The sequence below is a fragment of the Engystomops pustulosus genome, chromosome 6, assembly GCF_040894005.1.
Source record: "Engystomops pustulosus chromosome 6, aEngPut4.maternal, whole genome shotgun sequence".
Classification (NCBI taxonomy): domain Eukaryota; kingdom Metazoa; phylum Chordata; class Amphibia; order Anura; family Leptodactylidae; genus Engystomops; species Engystomops pustulosus.
Window position 1 is genome coordinate 134,993,042 of NC_092416.1, and position 27,309 is coordinate 135,020,350.

Consider the following 27,309-nt stretch of genomic DNA (forward strand, 5'->3'; position numbering starts at 1 on the left):
GTAAATGAGCAATTCAATAATAATTGACTGTATTTGTTAAGTTCATTAAACCGTCACAACAAATACTGTATATTTGTCCTTGTCATTTGTTTTCTAGATCAACCAAGCAATTCAGAAGAAGAAAGTTGTGCAGTGATTCGTACTGAGACGTCTGGTGCCTGGCAGACCCGTACCTGCCATAATGCTCTGCCATATGTGTGTAAGAAAAGCTCCAAGAGGAATATTCTTCCTGTAGGTGAGTTGTACATGTGAATGTTAAGGATCACACGGGCGCACGCTATGCATATGATTGGAACCGTTGCCGTCGCTGGTATCAGCGGTGTGCCTCTCCACCACTATTAACTAAAAGAAGGAGCAATAATAAGGTATAACTGCGCTGGCTTGAAAGAGTGAGTGTATGTGTGTTATAAAAAGAAGAATTGTGCAAGGGGGAAAGGACTGGACTTCTTAACACTGCGATTATCTCTAAAAAAGACCAGTTGTCATGTTTTGGTGGAACACTAACCTGTAGCACCACTTCTAGAGGGTTTCCGCGGGTCCAGCAAAATGAATCCAACAGTGTGATTTCTTTGGTCCAGGTTCACACTATAGTCCCCGTTGTAGTCCAAGCAATAGTTGAGCAATAGCGAAGCCCTGGCCGGTAGCTTCGCTAAGTCAGACTAGTAAAAACAGATGTACCGGTGATGTCACCCACAAGGTACGGATGGTCCAGAAGGACAAACAGGAATATCCACCGACGCGTTGTCGAAAGCAACGGCTTTCTTCCTCAGCTTTCTTCCTGGGTCGGTTGATGATGTTGGTGTTTATATAGAATCCATACTCCGTATGGAGAGAATCCGTTCTTGAGAGATGTTTCAAAGTTGTTATAATCGTTCCAACATTTAGTCATCTCTGTCTTTGCTTGTTTCACAACTTGAGTTCCTTGCTTCTTGTTTTTATATATATATTTCCTATTACTGTATACGTTTTTGGACCCTGGAATTCTATCTAGTGGGATCGCTCTTAATTTAGTGTTATTCTTTATTGTTCTAAAAAATATTGATGATAAAACCTATTGTGGAAAAAACTTTATTACTTCAGTTAAAAAATATATATTAAGATATATATGTTCGTTGCTCCATCTTCGGACAGGATGGAGCAAATCTGAACATTGTAAAATATCACAGATTATATACACATCGTACAGTATGTAAGCTGGTCTTTTAAAAATGTTAAAAAATTTTTTTTAATTTATTTTATTTATTTATTTTTTTTATTTAATATTTACATTTTTTAAGATTTTAATAATAATAGCGGTATTCATAATACCGCTATTATTATTAAAATCTTAAAAAATTTAAATATTAAATTTAAAAAAAAAATTAAAAAATTTTTTTAAATTTTTTTTAACCCCTTAACGACTTGGCCTTTTTTAGTTTTTTCACTTCCATTTTTCACTCACCAACTTCAAAAATCTATAACTTTTTTATTTTTCCACATAAAGAGCTGTGTTATGGCTTATTTTCTGCGTAACAAATTGCACTTCATAGTGACGGTATGTAATATTCTATGGCGTGTACTGGGAAGCGGGAAAAAAATTCCTAATGCAGTGAAAATGGTGAAAAACCACATTTGTGACGTTTTCTTGTGGGCTTGGATTTTACAGCTTTCACTCTGCGTCTCAAATGACATGTCTACTTTATTCTTTGGGTCGGTACGATCATGTGGATACCAAATTTGTATAGGTTTTATAATGTTTTCATACATTTAAAAAAATTAAAACCTCCTGTACAAAATATATTTTTTTTATTTTGCCATCTTCTGGGGCCAATACTTTTTCAAACTTTGGTGTACGGAGCTGTGGATAGTGTCATTTTTTGCGAATTTTGATGGCGTTTTCATTACTATAATTTTTGGGACTGTGCGACCTTTTGAACACTTTTTATTAATTTTTTTATATTTTTCAAAATGGCAAAAAAATGCCATTTTCGACTTTGGACGCTATTTTCCGTTACGGGGGTTAAACGTAATGAAAAAACATTATCATATTTTTATAGATCGGGCATTTTCAGATGCGGCGATACCTAATGTGTTTATGATTTTTACTGTTTATTTATTTTTATATCAGTTCTAGGGAAAGGGGGGTGATTAGAATTTTTAGGTTTTTTTATTTATAATTTTTTTTTTTAAACTTTTTTTTATTTTTACTTTTACTATTTTTCAGACTCCCTAGGGTACTCTAACCCTAGGTAGTCTGATCGATCCTATCATATACTGCCATACTACAGTATGGCAGTATATGTGGATTTTACTCCCCATGCATTACAATGTGCAATTAGCACATTGTAATGCATGGGTTAAAACGAAGTAGCCTCGGGTATTCGGAACACCCGAGGTTACCATGGCGACGGATCGCCGCTCCCCGTGAAAACACCCGCGATCGGTGCTAGCAATATGCAGCAAAGAATTACCGGCTATGGAGAGGGCTCAGCCCGCGAGCCCTCTCCATGCACCGGGACCCGGCACGCGCCGTACTGTCGGGAAGGGGTTAAAAGACCAGCTTACATACTGTACGATGTGTATATAATCTGTGATATTTTACAATGTTCAGATTTGCTCCATCCTGCCCGAAGATGGAGCAACGAACATATATATCTTAATATATATATATTTTAACTGAAGTAATAAAGTTTTTTCCACAATAGGTTAATATTTTTTAGAACAATAAAGAATAACACTAAATTAAGAGCGATCCCACTAGATAGAATTCCAGGGTCCAAAAACGTATACAGTAATAGGAAATATATATATATAAAAACAAGAAGCAAGGAACTCAAGTTGTGAAACAAGCAAAGACAGAGATGACTAAATGTTGGAACGATTATAACAACTCACATTGAAACATCTCTCAAGAACGGATTAGTACCATAGAGTACGGATTCTATATAAACACCATCATCATCACCAGACCCAGGAATCTTACCCTGAGGAAGAAAGCCGTTGCTATCGACAACGCGTCGGTGGATATTCCTGTTTGTCCTTCTGGACCATCCGTACCTTGTGGGTGACGTCTGTTTTTACTAGTCTGACTTAGCGAAGCTACCGGCCAGGGCTTCGCTATTGCTCAACTATTGCTTGGACTACAACAGGGACTATAGTGTGAACCTGGACCAAAGAAATCACACTGTTGGATTCATTTTGCTGGACCCGCGGAAACCCGCTAGAAGTGGTGCTACAGGTTAGTGTTCCACCAAAACATGACAACTGGTCTTTTTTAGAGATAATCGCAGTGTTTAGAAGTCCAGTCCTTTCCCCCTTGCACAATTCTTCTTTTTATAACACACATACACTCACTCTTTCCAGCCAGCGCAGGTATACCTTATTATTGCTCCTTCTTTGAGTTGTACATGTGGTTTGTCTCTACTAACTAAGCTTTAATGGAAAACCAATATCAGAGTTATGCATCGTAAACAAGGGGCATTTACGCCCTCTGGGGGGCATCACCAGTGTACCTCTGTGCATGAGATTTACAGGGTATTACACTGTACAGGAGTGCCTCCACCTTCCACTGTGGGAGATTACAGCAGGAACAGGGAGGGGAGGAAGTGCAGAGGGAGCAGAGGGGAATGGGGGGACATGTAACAGCCTGGGAAGACGTAGCATGGAGGGGCTCTTCTAACGCCCCCAAAAGCAAGGAAGTAATGGATAACAAATTTTGGAACATGGATCTATGAGAAAGTGTCATTGCATTATAATGCTACATTTGGATGGTGGATTTCCTTTAAAGGAGCTCCTCCTCAGAAGGATACATTTTGTCTCTAACCCCATTCCATAGAAATGCATCCAAAACATGAAGCTTGGGTAAAGAGAAAGGGTTTTGGGGCTTTAACTGCAAGGTTCACTTCAACCCTGTTAGCTAACTAATGCAAATATGATTCTTTCATTTCAATGGAAAGCATGAGATCTGGCGATCTCTATAATAGTGCAACAGCAGATTGTTGGGAGGGACTCGCTATTAAAGTCCTGCAAACAGATAGATGCTTTCTTTGTTTTAGTTCCAACATTGATGGTCTTAGTTCCAACATAAATAATGATTGGATTATTGGATTGATTATGGAGGTGGAACAGTGATACAAAGCATTGCAGTGCAGGCATATGCTGCATTTATAAAGTGGAAATTCACTGAGCTGTGAAACTGATAACTAGACCCGTTTCTTCCACTGGGTGTGGCGGGTGAAGGTCCCGAGCAGGGTCGGACTGGGGTGCCTGGGGCCCACCAGAGAAATTGATTCTGGGGGCCCACCATACCGCTGCCTAGAAATATTCGTTATTTCGCAGGAGTTAACTATAACACTTCCACTCCTTCGTATGTTTTCTGCAGCACATAAGAAGACAAGGCACTGACATTATAGGAATAGTCTAGATAGTTAGTCAGTAATTACAGTTATCAGACTCAAAAGTGGATTCAGTACCTCAAGATGCAGGACGACTTCTCCCTTTTTTTTCTTATCACTTGAGAATTTTCTTCATCTCTGTGAGGCACATCTCCACACTGTGCAACTAAAAATATCACCGTCACTACAGCATAATGTCACCTGGATAACAATGTCCCACTCCTAAATAATATTTACCACTCACAACACAACTGACCGCACTGTGCCCCCCCCCCCCCCACCAATACCAAATATATGCCCATAACAAGAAACATACTGTGCACTTTCCATAAATGAAATATTACATTGAGCTCCTTAGTGTATTACAATACACACCCCTGAGTAAATAATATGATAAACCTAATAAATTAAATTGGACATCATTCCCTTTAATTACATAATATATCATTTCCAATGGACACAGCACAGTACTACTACTCCTATCCTGTATATATTGGTACAGCACAGTACTACCACTCCTATCCTGTATGTATAGGGGCAGCACAGTACTACTACTCCTATCCTGTATATATGGGAACAGCACAGTACTACTAGTCATATCTTGAATACATGGGCACAGTACAGTACTACTACTCCTATCCTGTATATATGGACACAGCACAGTACTAATGATCCTATCCTGTGTATATGGGCACATCACAGTACTACTACTCCTATCCTGTATATATGGTCCCAGTACTACTACTCCTATCCTGTATATATGGGCACAGCACAGTACTACTACTCCTATCCTGTATATATGGGCACAGCACTACTACTCCTATCCTGTATATATGGGCACAGCACAGTACTACTACTCCTATCCTGTATATATGGGCACATCACAGTACTACTACTCCTATCCTGTATATGTAGACACAGTACAGTACTACTACCCCAATCCTGTATATATGGGCACAGCACAGTACTACTACTCCTATCCTGTATATATGGACACAGTACTACCACTCCTATCCTGTTTATATGGACACTGCACAGTACTACTACTCCTATCCTGTATATATGGGCCCAGTACTACCACTCCTACCCTGAATATATGGACACAGCACAGTACTACTACTCCTATCCTGTATATGTAGACACAGTACAGTACTACTACTCCTATCCTGTATATATTATCACAGTACTACCACTCCTATCCTGTTTATATGGACACAGCACAGTACTACTACTCCTACCCTGTATATATGGACACTGCACAGTACTACTACTCCTATCCTGTATACATGGGCCCAGTACTACCACTCCTACCCTGAATATATGGACACAGCACAGTACTACTACTCCTATCCTGTATATGTAGACACAGTACAGTACTACTACTCCTATCCTGTATATATGGACACAGTACTACCACTCCTATCCTGTTTATATGGACACTGCACAGTACTACTACTCCTATCCTGTATATATGGGCCCAGTACTACCACTCCTACCCTGAATATATGGACACATCCTGTATATGTAGACACAGTACATTACTACTACTCCTATCCTGTATATATTATCACAGTACTACCACTCCTATCCTGTTTATATGGACACAGCACAGTACTACTACTCCCATCCTGTATATATGGGCCCAGTACTACTACTCCTACCCTGTATATATGGACACAGCACAGTACTACTACTCCTATCCTGTATATATTATCACAGTACTACCACTCCTATCCTGTTTATATGGACACAGCACAGTACTACTACTCCTATCCTGTATATATGGTCCCAGTACTACTACTCCTACCCTATATATATGGACACAGCACAGTACTACTACTCCTATCCTGTATATATGGGCACAGCACTACTACTCCTATCCTGTATATATAGGCACATCACAGTACTACTACTCCTATCCTGTATATATAGGCGCATCACAGTACTACTACTCCTATCCTGTGTATGTGGGCACAGCACAGTACTACTACTCCTATCCTGTATATATAGGCACATCACAGTACTACTACTCCTATCCTGTATATATAGGCACATCACAGCACTACTACTCCTACCCTGTATGTATGGACACAACACATTACCACTCCTTTCCTGTATATAGGTGCAATGCCCTCCCCCATATAACATATGGTGCCCCCTTATTATACTGTATATATCTTCTAGTGGCCATTAATTATATTTATTACTTCAATGGGGTCCCCTACTACTGTGCCCCCCTATAATAAATATAGTCTGCTAGTTAAAAATAATAAAATTCACTCACCTTTAGCAGCGCTCCTGCGTCCTCGGCGTCTCTTCTCCCGGACCCTGCGCCAGTGGAACTGTCAAGAAGAAGCCACGCAGCAGCGTGAGTGCATCATCACGCTGCCGCGAATCAAGGGACACAGTGCGACGAGTGCCGGCAAAAAAACGGCCGCGTCGCACGCACTATTATTAGATATAGTACTTGATGTGGCCGCTTACGGCCGCATCGAGTACCTTTGCTGTCACTCACTGGCAGGGGCCTCCGATCGGGATGGAGGCCCCTGCCGTAGCGGAGGTATCGGAGGCCCACTGTGGGCCAGTGTGACCCGGCTGGCAGGGCCCCCAGATGGGGATGGAGGGCCCTGCCATAGCAGAGGTATCGGGGGCCCACCGGAGGATTCACCGGTGCTCCGGCGGGCTAGTCCGAGCCTGGTCCCGAGCACAACCCGATGAAGGAAACAAGAGGTGCCAGCAGCCACCCACTGCCCCCACTAAAAAAAAAAGTAGCACACACTGCAGCGCCTCATGACATCATAGTGTGCGTGCAGGCCAAGCTTATGGGGCTGGTTTACTTTACTGTAGAAGATCAAAGAGGAGCTGCTGCGAGCACCAGAAGGTGAGTAATTATTTATGTTTTTTTAACATGCTGAGGTTACCTATATATGTGGGGCTACTTATATGCTAAGGGGGCTGCATTGTGCTGCAGCTACCTATATACTGAGGGGTTGTTGGATTGTGCTGTGGCTACCTATATACTCGAGGGAGGAGGCTGCATTGTGCTTGGGCTACCTATACACTGTGGTGGGGGGTTGCAGTGTCCTAGCTACCTATACTGTGGTGGGAGTGGGGAGCTGCAGTGTGCTTTCTACCTACATACTGGGGTGGCAGTGATCTGGAATTGGACGCGGTGCTGTGTTTCTGTATGAAGCTTGGTGCAAGTACTGTACTTATGCATTGAATTCCATATTGTGCTGAATTTATGTACTAAGCTTTGTTCTGGTGAAGTGTATATTTGTAAATCACTATTCTAATGTCATGGCCACGGGTGCCCCTGCAACCCATATCCCAGGTCGCAGGTGCACCCGTGTGCCTTAATCTGTCCCCAGAGCTTGCCTACTAACTTACCTCTCCCGGCTGCAGTGGCAACCTCCTCCCTCCCTGCGCTCCGACGCATGCATTCCCATCTCCTAGGGCACGCATGCGCCAGCTCTTTAAGATTTAAAGGGCCAGCGTGCCGATAATTGGTCTTGGCTTCCTGCCAAGATAAATTCCTGCCCCTACCTGTGTACCCTGCCAGATATTTGTGCCTCATAGCCTTAGAGAAAGCTTTTCTGATGCCCTGTGCAATTATCCTGATTCCATTCGTGACCTCGCTCCTTTGCTGCCCATCCTTACCTTCTGCTACGCCCCCGACTCTGATTCTGTGCTGCCTGTCCTGACCTACTGCTATATCCTCAATTCCGATCCTGTGCTATCTCGATCTCCTGCCTGTTCCCGACCACGAGTTTGCCTGACAAATCTGTACTACACCTTGGCTGCCACCGCAGGCACAATATTATAATTTGAAAGACACTGTAATTTTTAATTATAGGGGGGGCACTGTATATGTTGGAATTGATTTGGGGGGAACAATGTGTAAGCTAACTTAGTTTGATAGTGCAGCATACACTATAATCCATACATAAATGTGTGTCGCTGATATTTTTAATTTATGGGGGGCTGTTTATGCTAAAAAGCGGTGCGCATTTTATATATTTTAATAACCTTGGGGAGGGGGGTATGCGATCTTTTGAGATTTGCCTAGAAATTACCTAGAAACTGTCCTGTTTATAACAAACCTTACAAACCAAAGATAACAATGTATATTTTTTGCTTGATACTATGAATACTCACCATTGTAAAAATACAGTAAGTTGTATTGCAGAGGATACTATTAACTTTCACTTGTCCCATAGAAGCAATTGTAGCAGCATCATTGATTTACAATAGGTTTTTGCTGCTCAATTAAAGAAAAGACCAGCTCCACCTTTTTATTGTACTGCAGAAGTCTTCCAGAGTAAGATATTTAGCCTATTTATAACTATTGTCCCTTAACCTAACATGCAGAACCACAAATATAAATCCATAGTACTACAGTCATGGCCATAAGTTTTGAGAATGACACAAATATTATATTTTCAGTTATGGCCATGACTGTACAGGACAATGCAGGTCCAAGGTTTAGTATTGCAAAAATCTTTTTTATTGTTTGCTGATACCCCCCCTCCCCCGAGTCACTAATTAAGACCAACTATCACTAAAATGGGCTTTAGCTTACTATTATGAACCTGACCATGGGTCCACCAAATTATAGTAGAGACATGCAGAAGTGCATACATTTCATATGATTCACCATTCATTCCGTTAAGATCTGTAAAAACAGTAACACAATATAATAATTTTAGGGCAATAAAGTAACTTTTTGCTTCAAGGTGGTATTAAGTTAAAAATGCTTTCTTTTTTTTCCGCTGCAGAACCTGTTGAACCAGATGTTGTTACGTGTGAATCTGGATGGCAGAGTTATGGCACAAACTGTTACCGTCTAACAAGAGAGAAAAAGAGCTGGCAAGAAGCTAAAAAGACGTGTGTTCGGAGCGAGGGAAACCTTGTCAGCATCCACAACTTACTTGAATTGGAATTTGTCACCAAGCAGATAAAACAAGGTGAAATATCCCGGCTGCAATAACTGTTTTCTAGAAGTATATGAGATCCTAATTCATACCACAAGTAAAACAGTATCGTCCTTTTCTGTTTTCTCCTTTTCCATTTTTCTTAAAGTGACATTTTGCCTCATAAAGGAGTTGTCTCTTCTGAGAGCCATTGATGGTGCCCAGCGAATACAGGGTAGAGTCAGATGGATAGGCATATCTCCTGCAAAATTCATGGCAAGAGAAATATACCAGGAGTAGCACATTGTAGACATTTAAATAGCAGCCATCAAATACACAGAGGACTCTTGTCCATTATAGCAAATACCCCCACTTATGATCAACTTTGGTAGCCATAATCTTCTGGGAGGCATCTGCATCTGCCAATTTTACGGATCCATATTTCAATCCTTTTATTAAGCTTGGTACACAACGAGATAACACAAAGGCAGTTCAGAACTTCACCTAGGATAATAAATACTTTCGCTTTCAGATGTCGAAGAATTGTGGATTGGTCTTAATGACATCAAGCACCAAATGAATTTTGAGTGGTCAGATGGGAGTGCCGTAACTTTTACATCTTGGCATCCGTTTGAGCCCAACAATTTTCGGGATAGCATGGAGGACTGTGTGACCATCTGGGGACCGGTGAGAAAGGAATTTTTATATTATGGGGACTATAACTTGTACTTTCAAAAGTCATAACTTTTTAAATTCTCTATGGACATTGCTGTTTGAGTCTTATTTTTTTTATAGGAAGCATTTTGGAAAATTAATAATGTTTTTTCAAATTTTTATTAAAAAGCCTAAAACATACAGCACTTCTCTAGATCCAGGCATGGCCTCCTTCCTTCTAAAATCAACTTACAAATTATTGTAATGAGCCAGAAGGGCTTTGGGTGGCATAACCAGAGCCCCTTGATTCTTTGGGTGTTGCACTGTGTGCTGAAACTTTCTCTGCTGCAATGGGATTACAGCAGGCAGAAGAAAGTGGAGGAAGAAAGTGCTAAGAGAACAGGGGGAGCGGAGAGAAGCCACAGCACAGAGGAGTTCTGTTAAGAAACCCAGAGCCCTTCTGGTTCATTATCATAATTATAAAGGTTGATTTTTGAAGGAAGGAGGCCACGGATAACAAATATAAGAAGATTACCACAGTCCCTTTGCCTGGATCTATAAGTAAGTGTCCCTGGTTTATCCATGGACATAATTACATTTTTTCTTTAATAGAATGTGCCATTTTGATCATATATATTTGTGAGAGGCAGAATACATTAAAAAAGTACCATACATTTCATTGTATATGTTCTCTCTTGTTTTTATACTTTTTATTCAGAATAGTGTCATACCATTCCATGGACTGTGTCTGTTACTGCAGCTCAATGTTTCAAAAGTAAATAGAACTGAGCTTTACTACTGGAAGCAACATTTGGACTTGTATACCACTGTTTGAAGCAAAGGACACTCATGCTTTAATAACCTGGAACAAACCCATCAACCATATTTTTAGTTTGTTCTGTTCATGCAATTTACCAACATATCCTTGCATTTCATCATCACATATTCTGTGTTACAAGCCCACCAGGGCACTTGAATGAGATTTTTCTCAAGTCCAAAATCAATATAAGCACAAGTTCAAAAGTAGTATGTACAATTTATAATTCTTCTGTTATAGGAGGGAAAATGGAATGACAGCCCATGTAATCAAACACTACCATCCATCTGCAAAAAGCCTGGACAAGCCACACAGGGGACCACGGAAGACCACCAAGGTCCCTGCCAAAAGGTACAAACAGAAGTGCTGTTATCTTTTACTATAAAGAACTATTCAAGTCTATAAATTGCCCCCATTGTTAACTGTCCAGATTTATAGATTCACTTCAGATGATTCATGCATCCCCGAAATGACGGGAAAATATTCCAGTCTTTTTAAATGCTTGTTGCTTACCACAAGCATTATGGCATTTCAGCTGTATTAGTACACTCACTGGCCACTTTATTAGGTACACCATGCTAGTAACGGGTTGGACCCACTTTTGCCTTCAGAACTGCCTCAATTCTTCGTGGCATAGATCCAACAAGGTGCTGGAAGCATTCCTCAGAGATTTTGGTCCATATTGACATGATGGCATCACACAGTTGCCGCAGATTTGTCGGCTGCACATCCATGATGCGAATCTCCCGTTCCACCACATCCCAAAGATGCTGTATTGGATTGAGATCTGGTGACTGTGGAGGCCATTTGAGTACAGTGAACTCATTGTCATGTTCAAGAAACCAGTCTGAGATGATTCCAGCTTTATGACATGGCGCATTATCCTGCTGAAAGTAGCCATCAGATGTTGGGTACATTGTGGTCTTAAAGGGATGGACATGGTCAGCAACAATACTCAGGTAGGCTGTGGCGTTGCAACGATGCTCAATTGGTACCAAGGGGCCCAAAGAGTGCCAAGAAAATATTACCCACACCATGACACCACCACCACCAGCCTGAACCGTTGATACAAGGCAGGATGGATCCATGCTTTCATGTTGTTGACGCCAAATTCTGACCCTACCATCCGAATGTCGCAGCAGAAATCAGACCAGGCAACGTTTTTCCAATCTTCTACTGTCCAATTTCGATGAGCTTGTGCAAATTGTAGCCTCAGTTTCCTGTTCTTAGCTGAAAGGAGTGGCACCCAGTGTGGTCTTCTGTTGCTGTAGCCTATCTGCCTCAAAGTTCGACGTACTGTGCGTTCAGAGATGCTCTTCTGCCTACCTTGGTTGTAACGGGTGGCGATTTGAGTCACTGTTGCCTTTCTATCAGCTCAAACCAGTCTGCCTATTCTCCTCTGACCTCTGGCATCAACAAGGCATTTCCGCCCACAGAACTGCCGCTCACTGGATGTTTTTTCTTTTTTTCGGACCATTCTCTATAAACCCTAGAGATGGATGTGCGTGAAAATCCCAGTAGATCAGCAGTTTCTGAAATACTCAGACCAGCCCTTCTGGCACCAACAACCATGCCACGTTCAAAGGCCTCAAATCACCTTTCTTCCCCATACTGACGCTCGGTTTAAACTGCAGGAGATTGTCTTGACCGTGTCTACATGCCTAAAAGCACTGAGTTGCCGCCATGTGATTGGCTGATTAGAAATTAAGTGTTAACGAGCAGTTGGACAGGTGTACCTAATAAAGTGGCCGGTGAGTATATGTCTGCACATGTGATGACCCTGTGAACAATGTATTACAAAACCATAGGATTATTCCCTCTTTGCTACCACAACAGAGGCCTTACCATCCGCCTTTAAGATTTATAACCATTTATATTTCATGAGAACTGTTATTCAGGTTGCTAGTGCTGGGGCATGGCTCTCAACTTGCGCTGAATGGTTATTTCACCTTGGTTCTCAGTTTACAATTGCATCTGACTGGCTGTACTCTGATACTCTGATACACTCAGGGACATGTATCATTATTTCTGCTAGTCAAATTGTCTAATTTTTTTTATGGACCCTATTTCAACATGTAAATTGGAATTATTTTGCATGTTTAATTGTTTAAAATTTTGCACAGCAACCAGTTTTTTTTAAAATTCAGAAATGTTTTCATTTACATTTTTTTTAATTTATTGGTTATTTCTAAGGGTGAGGTCACAAATAGCGTTTTATTACGGAGGCATTTTGAAACCAATTACAGCTGAGGATAGGTGAGTTGCATTATTGCATTACTGTAAACATGTGTGTTTACAAAACACAATATAAACATGATGTTAACACATGTGTTTACATTGCATTTACTATGCATTTTGTAAATGCAAATGTTCACAGTAATATAATTAGGCAAATCTCTCCTCAGCTGTTGTAATAGGTTTCAAAACACAATCAAAATGCTACGTGTGACCGCATCCTTAACCCCTTAAGGACGCAGCCATTTTGTAGCTTAAGGCTCAGTCCCATTTTTTGGATTCTGATCTGCGTCTCTTTATATGGTTATAACTTTTGAACACTGTTACTTATCAAAGCGATTTCGAGATTGTTTTTTCCCCACACGTTGTACTTCATTTTAGTGGAAAATTTTATTTACAAAAAAAAAAGAAAAAAATGATGAATTTTTAGAAAAAGAAACTGAACATGTATCACAAGTAAAAAGACAGGATAATACATAAGGCGCAAAAAAAGAGCTGCCAAATATCTCAAAAATTCACCACTGAGAGACAAAACTATGATACATGTCCCCCACTGACTTGTTGGAAAGATGACATCCTTTGTCATATATATATATATATATATATATATATATATATATATATATATATATATATATATATATTTATTCATAAACTGAAAAATACATTACATTAAAGGACTAAAGTAGAGAAAATTACCAATTACCAGAGGTCCGTTTGTAACTAGGGGTCGGATGTAAGTCGAGTGTTCTTAAGTAGGGGACCACCTGTAATAATACATTTCTCCATTTTGTTGAAATTAAAGGTACAAGGGGATTACATAGCAATAAATAAATATATCTTGGAGTGAGTTTTAGAATAAAATTTCAGGTTTGGAAAAACTAAACTTGATTGGTCTGCATCACTCTAATAATCTACTTAGTGATGGTACACCTTTACAGCTATCTATACTGGGCTCACACATGTATCACTAGATGGGTTATGGTAAATCTTCCCATATTATATTCTTCTGTCTCCTGTAACCCTACAACCTATAGTCAGGCGCCCCAGGTTTCTTCTCTACTGGACATTTCTGAATTCTGGTTGTGGAGATAGGTAAAAAAAAGACAGCAAATACAAGAGAACATCTCAGTTTGTACAGCTTTTATATACATGACATCAAAATATTTGAGTTCATAAAATGGAAAAAAATTGTATATTTTTGGATTTTGTTTCCTTCTTTAGGGCTGGAGCTGGCACAGTCCATCTTGTTTCTGGCTCAGCAATGAACAGTTGACTTACAATGAAGCTATTAAATCTTGTTCCAACCGTGACTCTAGACTGGTCACTATCCAGAACCGGTAGGACCCATTTATATGATTCAGTGTGTTAGCTTGATACATTTTGGATTAGCGAAATGTTGATGTCTTATTTCTCTTTAAACCTCCTTTCCTCTCCTTTAGGTTTGACCAGGCGTTTGTTAATAGTCTTTTGTATGAATCTGATGGTAAATATTACTGGACAGCGCTGCATGATATGAATCGGACTGGCATTTTCCGCTGGTTTAATGGGGAAGAAGTGACTTATACTCACTGGAATAGAAATGAACCTGGTACGTAATGTAATATTAAAGAATCCTATTGATAACTGTATGTATTACTGGGACATTTAGCAGTGCTGGTCCTAACATTGGGTTCTCCCTTATTCAGGATACGATAAAGGAGGATGTGTTGTGCTGGCTACTGGAAGGTCTCTTGGTTTGTGGGAGGTAAAAGACTGTGAATCCTTCAAATCAAGGTACATCTGTATGCAGATTCTGCTTCCAATGGTCCCTCTATTGCCTGCAGCTCGACCCACCCCCAGTGTTAATGGCAGTTGTCCTGATGACTGGAGCTCTTCAGCCACACTAAGGCACTGCTATAAGGTAAGACACAGGAGAATGACCATAGCGAAAAACCTCTTTCATGGATTCACACCTACTAAGTTGTCCTCCTATGTATCAGGGTACTCTGCCCTGCTTGTGATCTCAATCTACTTGCCCTCTTTAACAACACCCTTTGTGACCAAATAAATTTTTCACATATAACACTTACTTGTTTCTAATGGCGAGCCTCTCTTTTCCCACACAGATCTTTCATTCAGAGAATTTGCAGGAAAAACGGACTTGGAGCTCGGCTCAACAATCCTGCCGAGAAGTTGGAGCTCAGTTGCTTAGTATCTCCAGTGTTGAAGAGGAGCATTATGTTGCCCATTTACTAAACAAAATCTTTGGGTAGGTATTTGTGACTATGTGTTACATCATTTATTGAAATTGCCCTTTTAAAATAATGGTCGTTTTAATGTAAATTTCTATTAACATTTGTATTTTCTTTTTGTTTGCTCTTTACTACTCCTAGGAATGTCAACTAATTATAGGGAAGGGTTATGGTCACAGAAAGGGGCCGGGTGGCTATAACTTTAGGAGAGACTGTTCATCCTGAGGATAGATATATTTTCATATTGATTGTGATTTCATAATAGGGCATTATGATGTCATAAATGGTCATTGTGATCTCATAATGGGACTTTACTATTAGGGTTACATTGAACTTTTTGATGTTACAATAGGGCATTGTGCTATCATCAAGGGAAATCGTAATGTCATACGAGGCATTGTGGTGTCATAATTGAATATTGTAATGTCACAAGGACACATTCTGATGTCACCCAGGGGTATTGTGAAGTTAAAATAAAAAAATGTTATGACAAGGGAAAATTGTGATGTCGTAATAGGCCATGTGCTGTCATAAAGGGAAATTGTGATGTCATAATTGGCATTGTGATGTCACTGTTGGGCTATGTGTTCTCTTAATTAGCACAGTGATATCAACATATGGCATTGTGTTATTACAATAGGGCATTGTAGTGTCATATTTAACATTTTGATGACAAAAGGGCATGGTAATGTCACAATAACATAGTAACATAGTGAATCACAGTGATGTCATAATTTGACATTATGATGTCACAGTTATGATACCCCAGCTTTGTGTTGACATCATGGGCACTGTGATATCATAAAGGGGCATTGTGTTTTTATAATCACACATTGTTTTGTCATATTGGGGGATTGAGATGTCACGAAGGGGCACTGTAATAAATCATTCTAATGTCACCTGCTGTATCTTTGGGGCCCATTATAAAGTGCTTGAAACTGGAGGGCTCTCTGGTACTCAGGTGGGTCTCTGTTCAGATCTTGGTGTTTATAGATTTTTACCTAAACTTGAAGATCCATTTGATTCTGTTTCTCAGTGACTTAGACCCTGAATTCCATGAACAACAATGGTTCTGGATTGGCCTTAACAGAGGGGATGAACAAAGTTGGGTCTGGAGTGATGGGCAAGGAGTAAGTAAAGAAGTTTTTGTTTACACTATTTACCAATTAGTTTTACATCAAGCCTTAACTACATAAGAATTCATATTTCCTTTAGACACTAGGTCTAAACACATAGGCGTTCTGGAAGAAGTTACTTCCAATGCACTTCAATGCATTTCAATACGTAGTTCATGTGCTTTGTGTGAACAAAGCCTTAGAGACAAGAGGTGGCTGAGATTCCGGGTTGATTTATAGACTGATTTTGCATTTTAGAAGTATTGGAAATTGGACACATCCTTTACTCATTGTAATAAAGACTCCCAAATGGAAATTTTTTAAAATATCTTATAAGAAATTTTTTTTAACTCTCTATTCACTGATTTATCAGGCTTTCTTTTACTTGATGAATCCAATAAGATGTTCCTACAGTAATCTGCATAGTAGCGGAGAGGGGAATAGCGAGGATGGACTAAGTAAAATAAAAACACTTTAAGAAATGTGTTTTTGCTCTTATCTGGATCTCTATATACAGTACATCATTACTACTCTATAATCCTGTGAGACAGTTAGGGCTATGAATTTCCATGTGTTGTCTATGGAAGGCATTATGGCATCTCTTCTTCAGGGTCAACTGAAAATAAGTCTACAAGAGGAACTATATTGGCCATCATGGTATAATTATTAATGTGAGTAAAGGATACACATATTAGTTTACTACATTTTAAAATTTCAGTCCAGCATAAGAGTAGGGAAATGCAAAGTCTAGTTTGTTGGCATTGGAGGTGACATATAAAAACCTGCTTTCCTAACTAGATGGCAATTATTTCAACAACTTTTGTCTCTCTTTAGTATGCATACCACAATTTTGACCGCAGTAATCAGGATAATGATGACATCAGGAGATGTGCAGTGTTGGACATTTCATCCCTTCAGTGGGTAGCCCTTGAATGTGAGTCTAAGACAGACTGGATTTGCAAGCTTCCCAAAGGTACTGTCCTTTAAATATAACACTATTTATTCTATTGTTTCCTTTGTTTAACATAATGGGGCTTATTTATTAAGGGTTCTGCGGATTGCATTTCCGCCAGGTTTTCTGACACTTTCGGGGAGCAGCGCCGGCTTTCACACAACACAAATCGGTGGGTGGATCGTCGGACGATCCGACTGATTTGGACTAAGCGCGGGATTTAACTTTAAAATTGTGTCGCAAGACAAGCACTTACATACACCGAGAGAAAAATGGTGAACTGCGGCGGATCTGATCGGGGAAGCGTCACATTCAGCAAATTGGGCACACGACCTTATTGAATTGTGGCACAGTGCATTGTCAGCGGACAATGCACTTTCGGGAACTCTGAGGGACTGCGTAAGTAAATGTGCCCCAATGTCTTTTCATTTAATGTAGATAACAGGGGTTGTAGTTTTTCAATAGCTGCTTTACATCACACTGCCTACAAACTTATCCTGTTCATATGAAAGGGAACAAATGTTCTGCTATCTATGACAACCCATACAACAACAGCATCTATATATGACAGCCCCAATGAAAATATATATGATAGAGTATCCGTATCACCATCGCTTTATTCATACAAAGGTTTTCACGGGGGTCAAACTGTAACTTATTCCTATACTTTTAATATGACCACATATAACTATATTTAGAGCCTACAGATTTATTCCTCCTGTTTCTATTTTCTTCTATAGGAACTGAGATAAAAGAGCCAGACGTCCCAAAAGGTGAGCTGTCTTTTCTTTATTATACTTTGAATTATGTATTATTTTTTTATCTCTATTTGTATGCTGCACTGCACAGCTTATGGTCCTGGCCTAATAGCTTCTCTGCTATGTTTTATTACAATTTTCCCAGCAGGAAACACAGAATGGGTCAAATTTGAGAATGCAGAGTATAAATTTTTCGAGCATCGCTCCACGTGGCAGCAGGCTCAGCGGATCTGCACTTGGTTTAAGGCTGATTTGGTGTCTGTTCACAGTCAGGCGGAGCTGGATTTCTTAGGGCAAAATCTGCTAAAGGTAAAAAACAAAATGATTTTGTATTCTAATGTTTCTTCTCTGATAAACTTATAGGTAGATATGGACCTTTATGAAATAGAAGTGGCTAGATTAAGACTTGTAGTTCTAAGTTTCATCGACACAATCATTTTTTTATGTCTGTGGCTATTCATTGGCTAGTACAAAATTGAATTTTTTATGGTTTCCTTGGCCTGTGTGTAAGCCTACAGCCCAAGCCTAATGTTATTGGCATGTTAGAAGACATAAGTTTGAGTGTGAGACAATAATGAATTGAGTTAATTTTGCTCTACTACTTGGTAACTACGTGGCTAAAGAGTACACATCTCTTAGGATAGGGAAGCTGTGACTTATAGGCCTCCCTACGCTCTTGGGTCCAGCTGGGACCGTACCCTTTCCACATCCCCATTTTACGCCACTCTCTTTTAGTGTTTGCTTCTGCCACTGATTAACATAATTTGTCTGTGTAAACAGAAAATTTGGAGAAACTTAATAGAGGAAGATGTATTTATACATCTATATTTTATGTATACTGTTCTGTTTTCTATTGGTTTGTGCTGTTTTTATATCCATTTTCTTTATCTTACTTTCTAAAAGTTGTCCCGGGGACAGGATCAGCACTGGTGGATTGGGCTACAAACCTATGAAAATGATGCAAGATTCAGGTGAACAATTTACTTTATTTGAAACATAATAGATTTTGTGTTATTATATATATATATACAACTGAAAATATGTCTTACATTCCAGGTTCTTCAAAGTAGCCACCTTTTGCTTTGATTACTGCTTTGCACACTCTTGGCATTCTCTTGATGAGATTCAAGAGGTAGTCACAAGAAAAGCTTTTCTGGTGCCCTGTCAGGTTTAATAAGATGGATTTCTTATCCTTATAAATAGGGTTGGGACCATCAGTTGTGTTGTGCAGAAGTCAGGGGGATACACAGCTGATAGTCCTACTGCTAAGTAAAGAAAAACAAGTGGCCATCATTACTTGAAGGTCAGTCAATCTAAAAAATTGGGAAAACTTTGAAAGTGTCCCCAAGTGCAGTTGCAAAAACCATCACGCTCACATGAGTACCCACCCAGGAAAGGAAGACCAAGAGTCACCCCTGCTGTGGAGGATAAGTTCATCTGAGTCACCAGCCTCAGAAATCACAGGTTAACAGCAGCTCAGACCAGCTGATAAGAGGAGACTGTGTGCAGCAGCCTTCATGGTAAAATAGCTGCTAGGAAATCACTGCTAAGGACAGGCAACAAGCACAAGAAACTTGTTTGGGCTAAACGATGAATGGACAATAGTCCAGTGGTAATATGTGCTTTGGCCGGATGAGTCCAAACTTGAGATCTTTTGTTCCTACCACCATGTCTTTGTGCGATGCAGAAAAGGTGAACAAATGGACTGTACATGCCTGGTTCCCACCGTGCATAATCATGGAGGAGGAGTTGTGATGGAGTGGGATTGCTTTGCTGGTGACACTGTTGGGGATTTATTCAAAATTGAAGGTTTACTGAACCAGCATGGTTACCACAGCATCTTACAGCGGCGTGCTATTCCATCCGGTTTGCGTTTAGTTGGACCATCATTTATTTTTCAACAGGACAATGACCCCAAAAACACCTCCAAGCTGTGTAAGGGCTATTTGACCAAGAATGAGAGTTATGGGGTGCTCTGCCAGATGGCCTGGCTACTGCAGACAACAGAGCTGGGCCGCAGAATGAAGGCAAATGGGCCAACAAGTGCTAAGCATCTCGGGAAACTCCTTTTAAGACTGTTGAAAGACCATTTCAGGTGACTACCTCTTGAAGCTCATCAAGACAATGGCAAGAGCGTGCAAAGCAGTAATCAAAGCAAAAGGTGGCTACTTTGAAGAACAAATTTCAGTTGTTTCACACTTGTTTTGTTAAGTATATAATTCCACACTTGTTCCTTCATAGTTTTGATGCCTTCAATGTGAATCTACAATTTTTATAGTCAGGACAATACAGAAAACTCTTTTAATGAGAAGGTGTGTCCAAACTTTTGGTCTGTACTGTGTGTATATATATATATATATATATATATATATATATATATATATATATACAGAATTTAACAGAATATAAAGAATTTTAAAAAAATCAGACACTCTTACCTTTCTCAAAATGGATACAGACGGTCCCCTACTTAAGGACACCTGACTTACAGACGACCCCTAGTTACAGATGGACTTCTCTACCCATTGTGACCTCTGGTGAAGTTTCTGGATGCTTTACTTTAGCTCCGAACTGCAGTTATAAGCTGTAAGATGTCTGTAAAGAAGTTTTATTGATAATCCTTGTTCTCATTACAGCAAAGAATTTTGAAAATGCAAATGTCACTGGGATATAAAAAAAGTTTTGTCTGTAGTTAAAATGATGAAATATACTGATCTGACTTACATACAAATTCAACTTAAGAACAAACCTGAGGAACCTATCTTGTACGTAACCCAGGGATTGCCGGTGTACGGTCTAAAAATATCAAATTAAGAGACAGACTTCAATGTAAACTACATAAGAAGTATTATATAGTGTTTGGAAATCTTTCCAATCATTTACATCCTTTACCTCATCCCTATATATTTAACAGAAGATCTTATAGATATATATGTACAGTACAAATAAGACAACAACCCTAGAACAATTACAAACCTTTTTATTGTTTATCATCTTCTCCCTCTACATGTTTGGCAAAATCATATATTTGAGGGGTATAGATGTGATGGCAAGTATGTAAGATGGCTGTATAAACCCTAAATACTGTAATTACCAAACCTACCCATAGAGAAATGGGGATGTATGGATATACCAAGGTATCTTAAAAGGCCATAGGACATGTGATATAGACATCAAGGGAACAGTGGCTGTAGATTTAAGGGTCGACAGAAGCTGCTGTGCAAAATTTGGTGATTGTAAGCACAACGGTGCAAATTCCTGAAGTGTAGATATTTTTGTTCATTGACTAAACAAAAAAAACTGAAATATCACATGGTCATAAGTATTTAGACCACTTGCTGTGGCACTCATATTTAACATATATGCTGTACATCCCCTTCTTATCCTTGTTGAGATGGTTTACGCCTCCATTAGAGTACAGCTGTGTTTAAATAAACTGATAGGTCTTGATTAGGAAAGGCACACACCTGTCTATATAAGAGCTCTCAGTTCACATAGCATATCAGCGCACATGAGAATCATGAGGTCTAAGGAATTGCCTTAGAAGCTCCAAGACAGAATTGTGGCAAGGCACAGATCTGGCCAAGGTTACAAAAGAATTTCTCCAGCACTCAAGGTTCCTAAGAGTACAGTGGCCTCCATAATCCTTAAATGGATGAAGTTTTGGATGAGCATTACACTTCCTCAACCTGGCCATCCAGCCAAGCTAATTAATCATGGGAGAAGAGCCTTAGTGAGAAAGGAAAAGAACCCCAAGATAACGGTGCCCAAGCTGCAGTAGATGCAGTAGGAAGATGGGAGAAAGTTCCACAAAGTCAACTATCACTGCAGCCTCCACCATTCGGGGCTTTATGGCAGAGTGTGCCGACAGAAGCCTCCTCGGTGCAGTTATGAAAGCCAGCATAAAGTTTACAAAAAAAACACATGAAGGACTCCCAGATTATGAGAAATTATATTCTCTGGTCTCATGAGACAAGGTTTGAACTTTTTGGTGTATGTGGTAGTATTTGTGGAGAAAACCAGGCACTGCTCATCACCTGCCAAATACAATCCCAACAATGACACATGGTGGTGGCAGCATCATGTTATGGGGGTGTTTTTAAGCTCTAGAGACAAGACGAGTGGTTGCAATTGAAGGAAAGATGAATGCGACCAAGTACAGAGTTATCCTGGATGAAAACCTCTTCAAGAGTGCTCTAGACTTCAGAAAGGGTGCACCTTTCAACAAGACAATGACCCTAAGCACACAGCTAAAATAACACAGCAATAGCTTCACAACAACTCTGTGACCATTCTTGACTGGCCCAGCCAGAGCCCTGGCCTAAACCTAATTTATCATCTCTTGAGAGACTTGATAGTGGCGTCCACCAAGGTTCACCATCCAACTGGAGAGAATCTGCTTGGAAGAGACAGAGGATCCCCAAATCCAGGTGTGAAAAACGTCTTACATCATTCACAAGAAGACTCATAGCTGTACTAGCTCAAGCTGCTTTTACTCAATACTGAGCAAAGAGGCTGTGAATACTTACGACCATATGATATTTCAGTTTTTATTGTTTAATAAATTAGCACAAATATATAGATTCCTGTTTTTTTTCTGTCAAGCTCAGGTGCATAGTGAATGAACAAAAAAAAAAAAGATCTTTTTTTGATCTTACCAATTGGCTGCAAATGAACATTTAAATGAGTCTTTAAATGCTAACACCTGTGGTGTTCTCTGTTTCCGTAAGGTTAGGTTTTGGGTATTGCTGTCCTCATTTTGATTTTGGACACTATTTTACAGCCAATTAACAAAAGTGTTGCAGATTTTTTTCAAATCATGTTTTTGTTGCTCTCAGGTGGTCAGACAGGTCTATTCTTAATTTTGTAAATTGGGCTCAAGGACGGCCAAGTCGCATCACAAGAGAGAAGAAATGTGTATACACAATGGCGAACCGTGGTGAGTAAGGCTGATTAAAGTTATGGCACACTAATAATATTCTTTGTCGTGTTTATTAGAATACATTGATTGTGTTTCTTTTCAGATACAATATAAAAATTATACAAAATTATAATAATTTTTGAGATTTTCAGAAATTTTGTTAGCACAAAAAAACTAGTGATTAGCTATAGTCATAACATGGGCATATATAATGGTATGCGGGGCAGGGCATTATACAGGTAAGTATTTGATAATTATATATATAATTTTAAAATATTGTTTATTGTAGTAGTGGCCAGCATTGCACTAACACACAGCATTATGTTTCTAAAACAGAATGGGGTGATCAGAAATGCAGTACTGCACTGCCCTATATCTGTAAAAGAAACAATGGATCGACAACCCCACTACCCACCCTACCACCTTTACCATCACCCAATGTTGGAGGATGTCCTAAGGGCTGGCTGCCATTCTTGAACAAGGTGAGTTACATAATATGTGAAACTTTATCCATCTCTGTCAGTATTGGAGTAATTACCAAGCTTTTTGGGGGCACTTTAACTTGTCATTTAAGTAAATCATTCACTTTGTAATTCAGTATCTAAACCAAACTTACCTGCCAGTGTCTGTTTAGATACCGATGCAGGATCATACATTCTTTAGACATTAAAATACTTAATTTCTCTAGAAAACTTCTTTTTAACTAATGCAGATAAGACTCCAGTGCTCCGCTCCGGCACTCACACAGGGCGCTTGGTTCTCTGCTAGGCTCCTAACTATGCACGCCTCCAAGGTGCATTCGATTTCAGCCACCCTCTCCCCTTTCCGAGAGCTGTGTGGCATCACCAGCTCTCATGACGGGGAGGGATTGTGTGGATTCTAATGCATGCTGTGGGCATGCATAATTAGGAGCCGAGCAGAGTGCCAAAGACTGGCTCTCAGGAAGGAGAGGGGGTGGCCAGAATCTAATGGCGTGCATAATTAGAAGTCGAGCAGAGCATAGAGTGCCCTATGTGAGCGCCGTTTAAAGAAAATATGATCCTACACCAGTATCTAAACACACACCTGTAGATATCTTTGGTTTACATACTGAATTACAAAGTGGTTTATTTCATTTAAAGTACAACTGTAAAGTATAAAAACATTTGCCTAGCTCTGCACTAAGCCAAAATAAGCAATTCTCTTATTTACACTCATTAGCTATCTGCAGCCGCTTGTCGTTACTTTTTGTATGCACATTGAAAAAAAGAACAATATCATCATGTTCCTTTGATATTGCCAAATTCATTGCAGTGCTTTGGAGTGAGAGCAGACAGTAAAGTTGATATCAAGACGTGGCAGCAGGCTCGAGATTCCTGCAAAATCCTTTCAGCAGAAATAGCCACAATTGACAACTACTTGGAACAAGGTAAATAGTTCTTAACCTGTTGAGTGAAAGTATTTATTTGTCCTTCAATGGACAGGATCTCTGATGTACCTTTGTTTCTCTTCAGCATTTATTACATCCATTCTTCCAAATATTACCACTGACCTTTGGATAGGCCTTCATAATGGTCGTCAACGTTTCCAGTGGGAGGAAGGTCAGCCGTTGTCCTATGTGAATTGGGCTCCAGGTGCCCCATCCAGACAGAGTGCGTCTAATGGCAAGATGGTAAGCCCTATGTTCTATTCTATGGTATGTGGGGCTGGTAGAAAACAAACCCATGAGTCTATGGAATGCTCATGAAATGGGATTTCTTTCCCTTAGATGTGATGGCATGAAGCTAGAGTATCCCTGCTTTGGGATTGATGTGGTTTTGATTGCTGGTACAATCACCAGTTGTAAGAATTAATTACCAATAAAACCTTCATAGATTTTCTCTCCTACACAGCAGCCCTCCTGTAATTCATACACATCAATAAAGCTGGGAATTAGTAAAAAAGAAGTGCCACTCCCTTTTCTGCCTCTTAGTGTGATTAATTTCAGGCAAAATGGGACTCTTTTTAGCTAATTTGCATATGACTTGTGATTGGAGTTGATCCTTAAAAGGATATTTCGTAGTGTATGTAATGGTGGTTTCACATTGTCCGTCTGTTGCACATCTGTTGCCTTTTGTCTCCATTTTGTTTCCGTTTTGTCAACGGATCAGTGAAAAAATAAGCCAATGTGAAAATACCCATTGAAAATAATGGCTTTTGAGGAAATCACTAAACCACGGGTGTGAAAAACAAAGTCAACAGGGGTGAGTAAGAATGTGCTTAGTTGCCCATGGCAACCAATTATAGCTCATGAAATATGAGCTATAATTGGTTGCCATGGGCAACTAAGCACATTCTTGCTCTTTGGCAGCTTGATAAATCGCCCCCAATGTGCCCCAAGAGCCCTAAGGGTGAGAGTTCAGTTTCCTCCGGAAAATGCTGTTGAGAGGTTCTAAGCATTCCCACATTACAATATGCTGATACCCCTTTAAATGTTGTAACTAATGTAGGAACGAGAAACAGGTAAAATATATAGCACTGCATGGTTCCATAATCTGTCTGCAATGTGTTTTATGTCCAGATTAGCTGTGCGGCAGTATGGCATGGTTCTCCACCTCAGTTTACTGGACGATGGGAAGACAAGCTCTGCCTGGAAAAATATGGCTACATTTGTCAGATAAATAAAGGTATGAGCTTGTTGTCATCCGATAATGAACTGAAGCTTAGGAGTTTTTACTATAACTCATAATAATTCCCTCTCTTTGCAGTGGCGGCTATGAGTCCTCCATCAGAGCCGTTTCCATTCCCGCCTGGTTCCACCCTGCGTTACATGAACAACTCTTACCTGATTCTGCAAAAACCGATGACTTGGCTGGATGCCCGACTCCTGTGTGAAACTCGCAATGCCACCCTCGCCAGCATCACTGATCCATTCCAACAGGCTTATTTGACGCTTGCTGCCACTGGACTGAAAACCCCTCTATGGATTGGCCTTTCAAACGATGATGTAAATTCCTGTTTTTAAATCTTGTTTTGTTTATTTGCTGATGTATTATGCCCTATTTCAATGCATATACTTAATTGGGGTTTCTTATTCACGTGTTGACTGATTCTGAGGCCCTGCACCCAGTTGGGGATCAGAGGTCCTTTGTTTTTTATCAGTGACAGGCATACTTACTTTTCAGATGATTATGGTAGATCCACAAGATATGCCATAAATGTTTGATAGATGTCAATTCTACCTAGGGGGACCCACAACCATCCTGAGAATGGGGGTTCTCAATTCTGTGACAGTTACACAGAATCCTGATCCTTTACATTCCAATACCTTTTTAACTTCCTAAATGCAAGGAATTCCAACCATTGTCAGAATTTACTCTATACTTGCAAACTTGGATGACCCCGTTTACTTTGTATTACTTGAACCACTGTCAGGATTTTTTTATATTTTAAAAGTCTCTCTTTGTTTATTATAGGGTAGTCGATTGTATTCTTGGCTAACAAACGATGCGTTATCATACACCAACTGGCGAGATGGGGAACCTCAGTACATGAGCAGCTGTGTGTACATGGATGAGCAAGGAACATGGACCCCAGCAAAGTGTGATCACAAATTGCCTGGAGCTATCTGCAGCTTTCATACCAGTGAGTCATATTTCTTTTTTTAATCTGGATTATCATTTGGCAACCTCTTAATAATTACCTAATAAACCTTTTTACTACTTTCTTCAAAGTTTCAACTAGGTGGCTATGTAACCTATAAAGGTAGATCGGGTGGTAGGTACATCTATTGGAAATGAGGATAGCCCTTTTAAGGGCTATTCCTCACGTCCCTGCAATCTTTTTAAAACTTTTATTTCCCTAATATACAGATTTTCTAAAGAGGCTACTGAAGTGTGGATTAGCCGGAGCTGAGGCTACACAGCGCGGCCACTCCACGTCCCAGTAGCCTCTTTGATCCTCCTACCAGAAATCTTGGTCACACAGCTATGAGGAGCTGCGCGCCCTCGTCTGCAAAGCCTGCCATCTGCTCACAGATTGCAGGCTTCACGGACCAAAGGATTTCTGGTAGGAGGATAAAAAAGGCTACTGGGGCGTAGAGTAGCCGTGCCGTGTAGCCTCAGCTACGGCTACTCCACGCGCCAGTAGCCTCTTTAGAAAATTTGCATATTGGGGACATAAAAGTTTGAAAAAGATTGCGGGGATGTGAGGATTAGCCCTTAAAAGGCACCTATCACCCGATCTACCTTTATAGGTAGATCCGTGGAGGTAGGTTTCCTTTAAATGCCTTCTGATGACAGCTGTGTGTGCTCTATGCCAATAGACTGCACCAGTTGCACATATGTTTAACATCTGCTCAACTTCTGCTTTTTTGCGAT

General features: G+C 40.0%; 1 protein-coding gene across 2 annotated transcripts in view; it reads left to right on the plus strand.

Annotated features, from left to right (window-relative positions):
- The window catches only part of MRC2 (mannose receptor C-type 2), a 59,121-nt gene that overhangs the window by 27,781 nt on the left and 4,031 nt on the right, over nucleotides 1–27,309 (plus strand). Inside the window, exons 6-25 of one of the 2 annotated variants that reach the window (XM_072111149.1) lie at nucleotides 98–235; nucleotides 9,152–9,340; nucleotides 9,819–9,973; nucleotides 10,998–11,108; nucleotides 14,217–14,332; nucleotides 14,435–14,583; nucleotides 14,681–14,895; nucleotides 15,101–15,243; nucleotides 16,263–16,356; nucleotides 17,176–17,314; nucleotides 18,034–18,066; nucleotides 18,197–18,360; nucleotides 18,955–19,022; nucleotides 22,890–22,990; nucleotides 23,309–23,454; nucleotides 24,266–24,380; nucleotides 24,466–24,623; nucleotides 25,512–25,617; nucleotides 25,699–25,937; nucleotides 26,407–26,575. In XM_072111149.1, the coding sequence (XP_071967250.1) occupies nucleotides 98–235; nucleotides 9,152–9,340; nucleotides 9,819–9,973; nucleotides 10,998–11,108; nucleotides 14,217–14,332; nucleotides 14,435–14,583; nucleotides 14,681–14,895; nucleotides 15,101–15,243; nucleotides 16,263–16,356; nucleotides 17,176–17,314; nucleotides 18,034–18,066; nucleotides 18,197–18,360; nucleotides 18,955–19,022; nucleotides 22,890–22,990; nucleotides 23,309–23,454; nucleotides 24,266–24,380; nucleotides 24,466–24,623; nucleotides 25,512–25,617; nucleotides 25,699–25,937; nucleotides 26,407–26,575 (2,748 nt within the window). The remainder of the gene's footprint in view (nucleotides 1–97; nucleotides 236–9,151; nucleotides 9,341–9,818; nucleotides 9,974–10,997; nucleotides 11,109–14,216; nucleotides 14,333–14,434; nucleotides 14,584–14,680; nucleotides 14,896–15,100; nucleotides 15,244–16,262; nucleotides 16,357–17,175; nucleotides 17,315–18,033; nucleotides 18,067–18,196; nucleotides 18,361–18,954; nucleotides 19,023–22,889; nucleotides 22,991–23,308; nucleotides 23,455–24,265; nucleotides 24,381–24,465; nucleotides 24,624–25,511; nucleotides 25,618–25,698; nucleotides 25,938–26,406; nucleotides 26,576–27,309) is intronic. The other variant, XM_072111150.1, reaches the window with a different exon arrangement.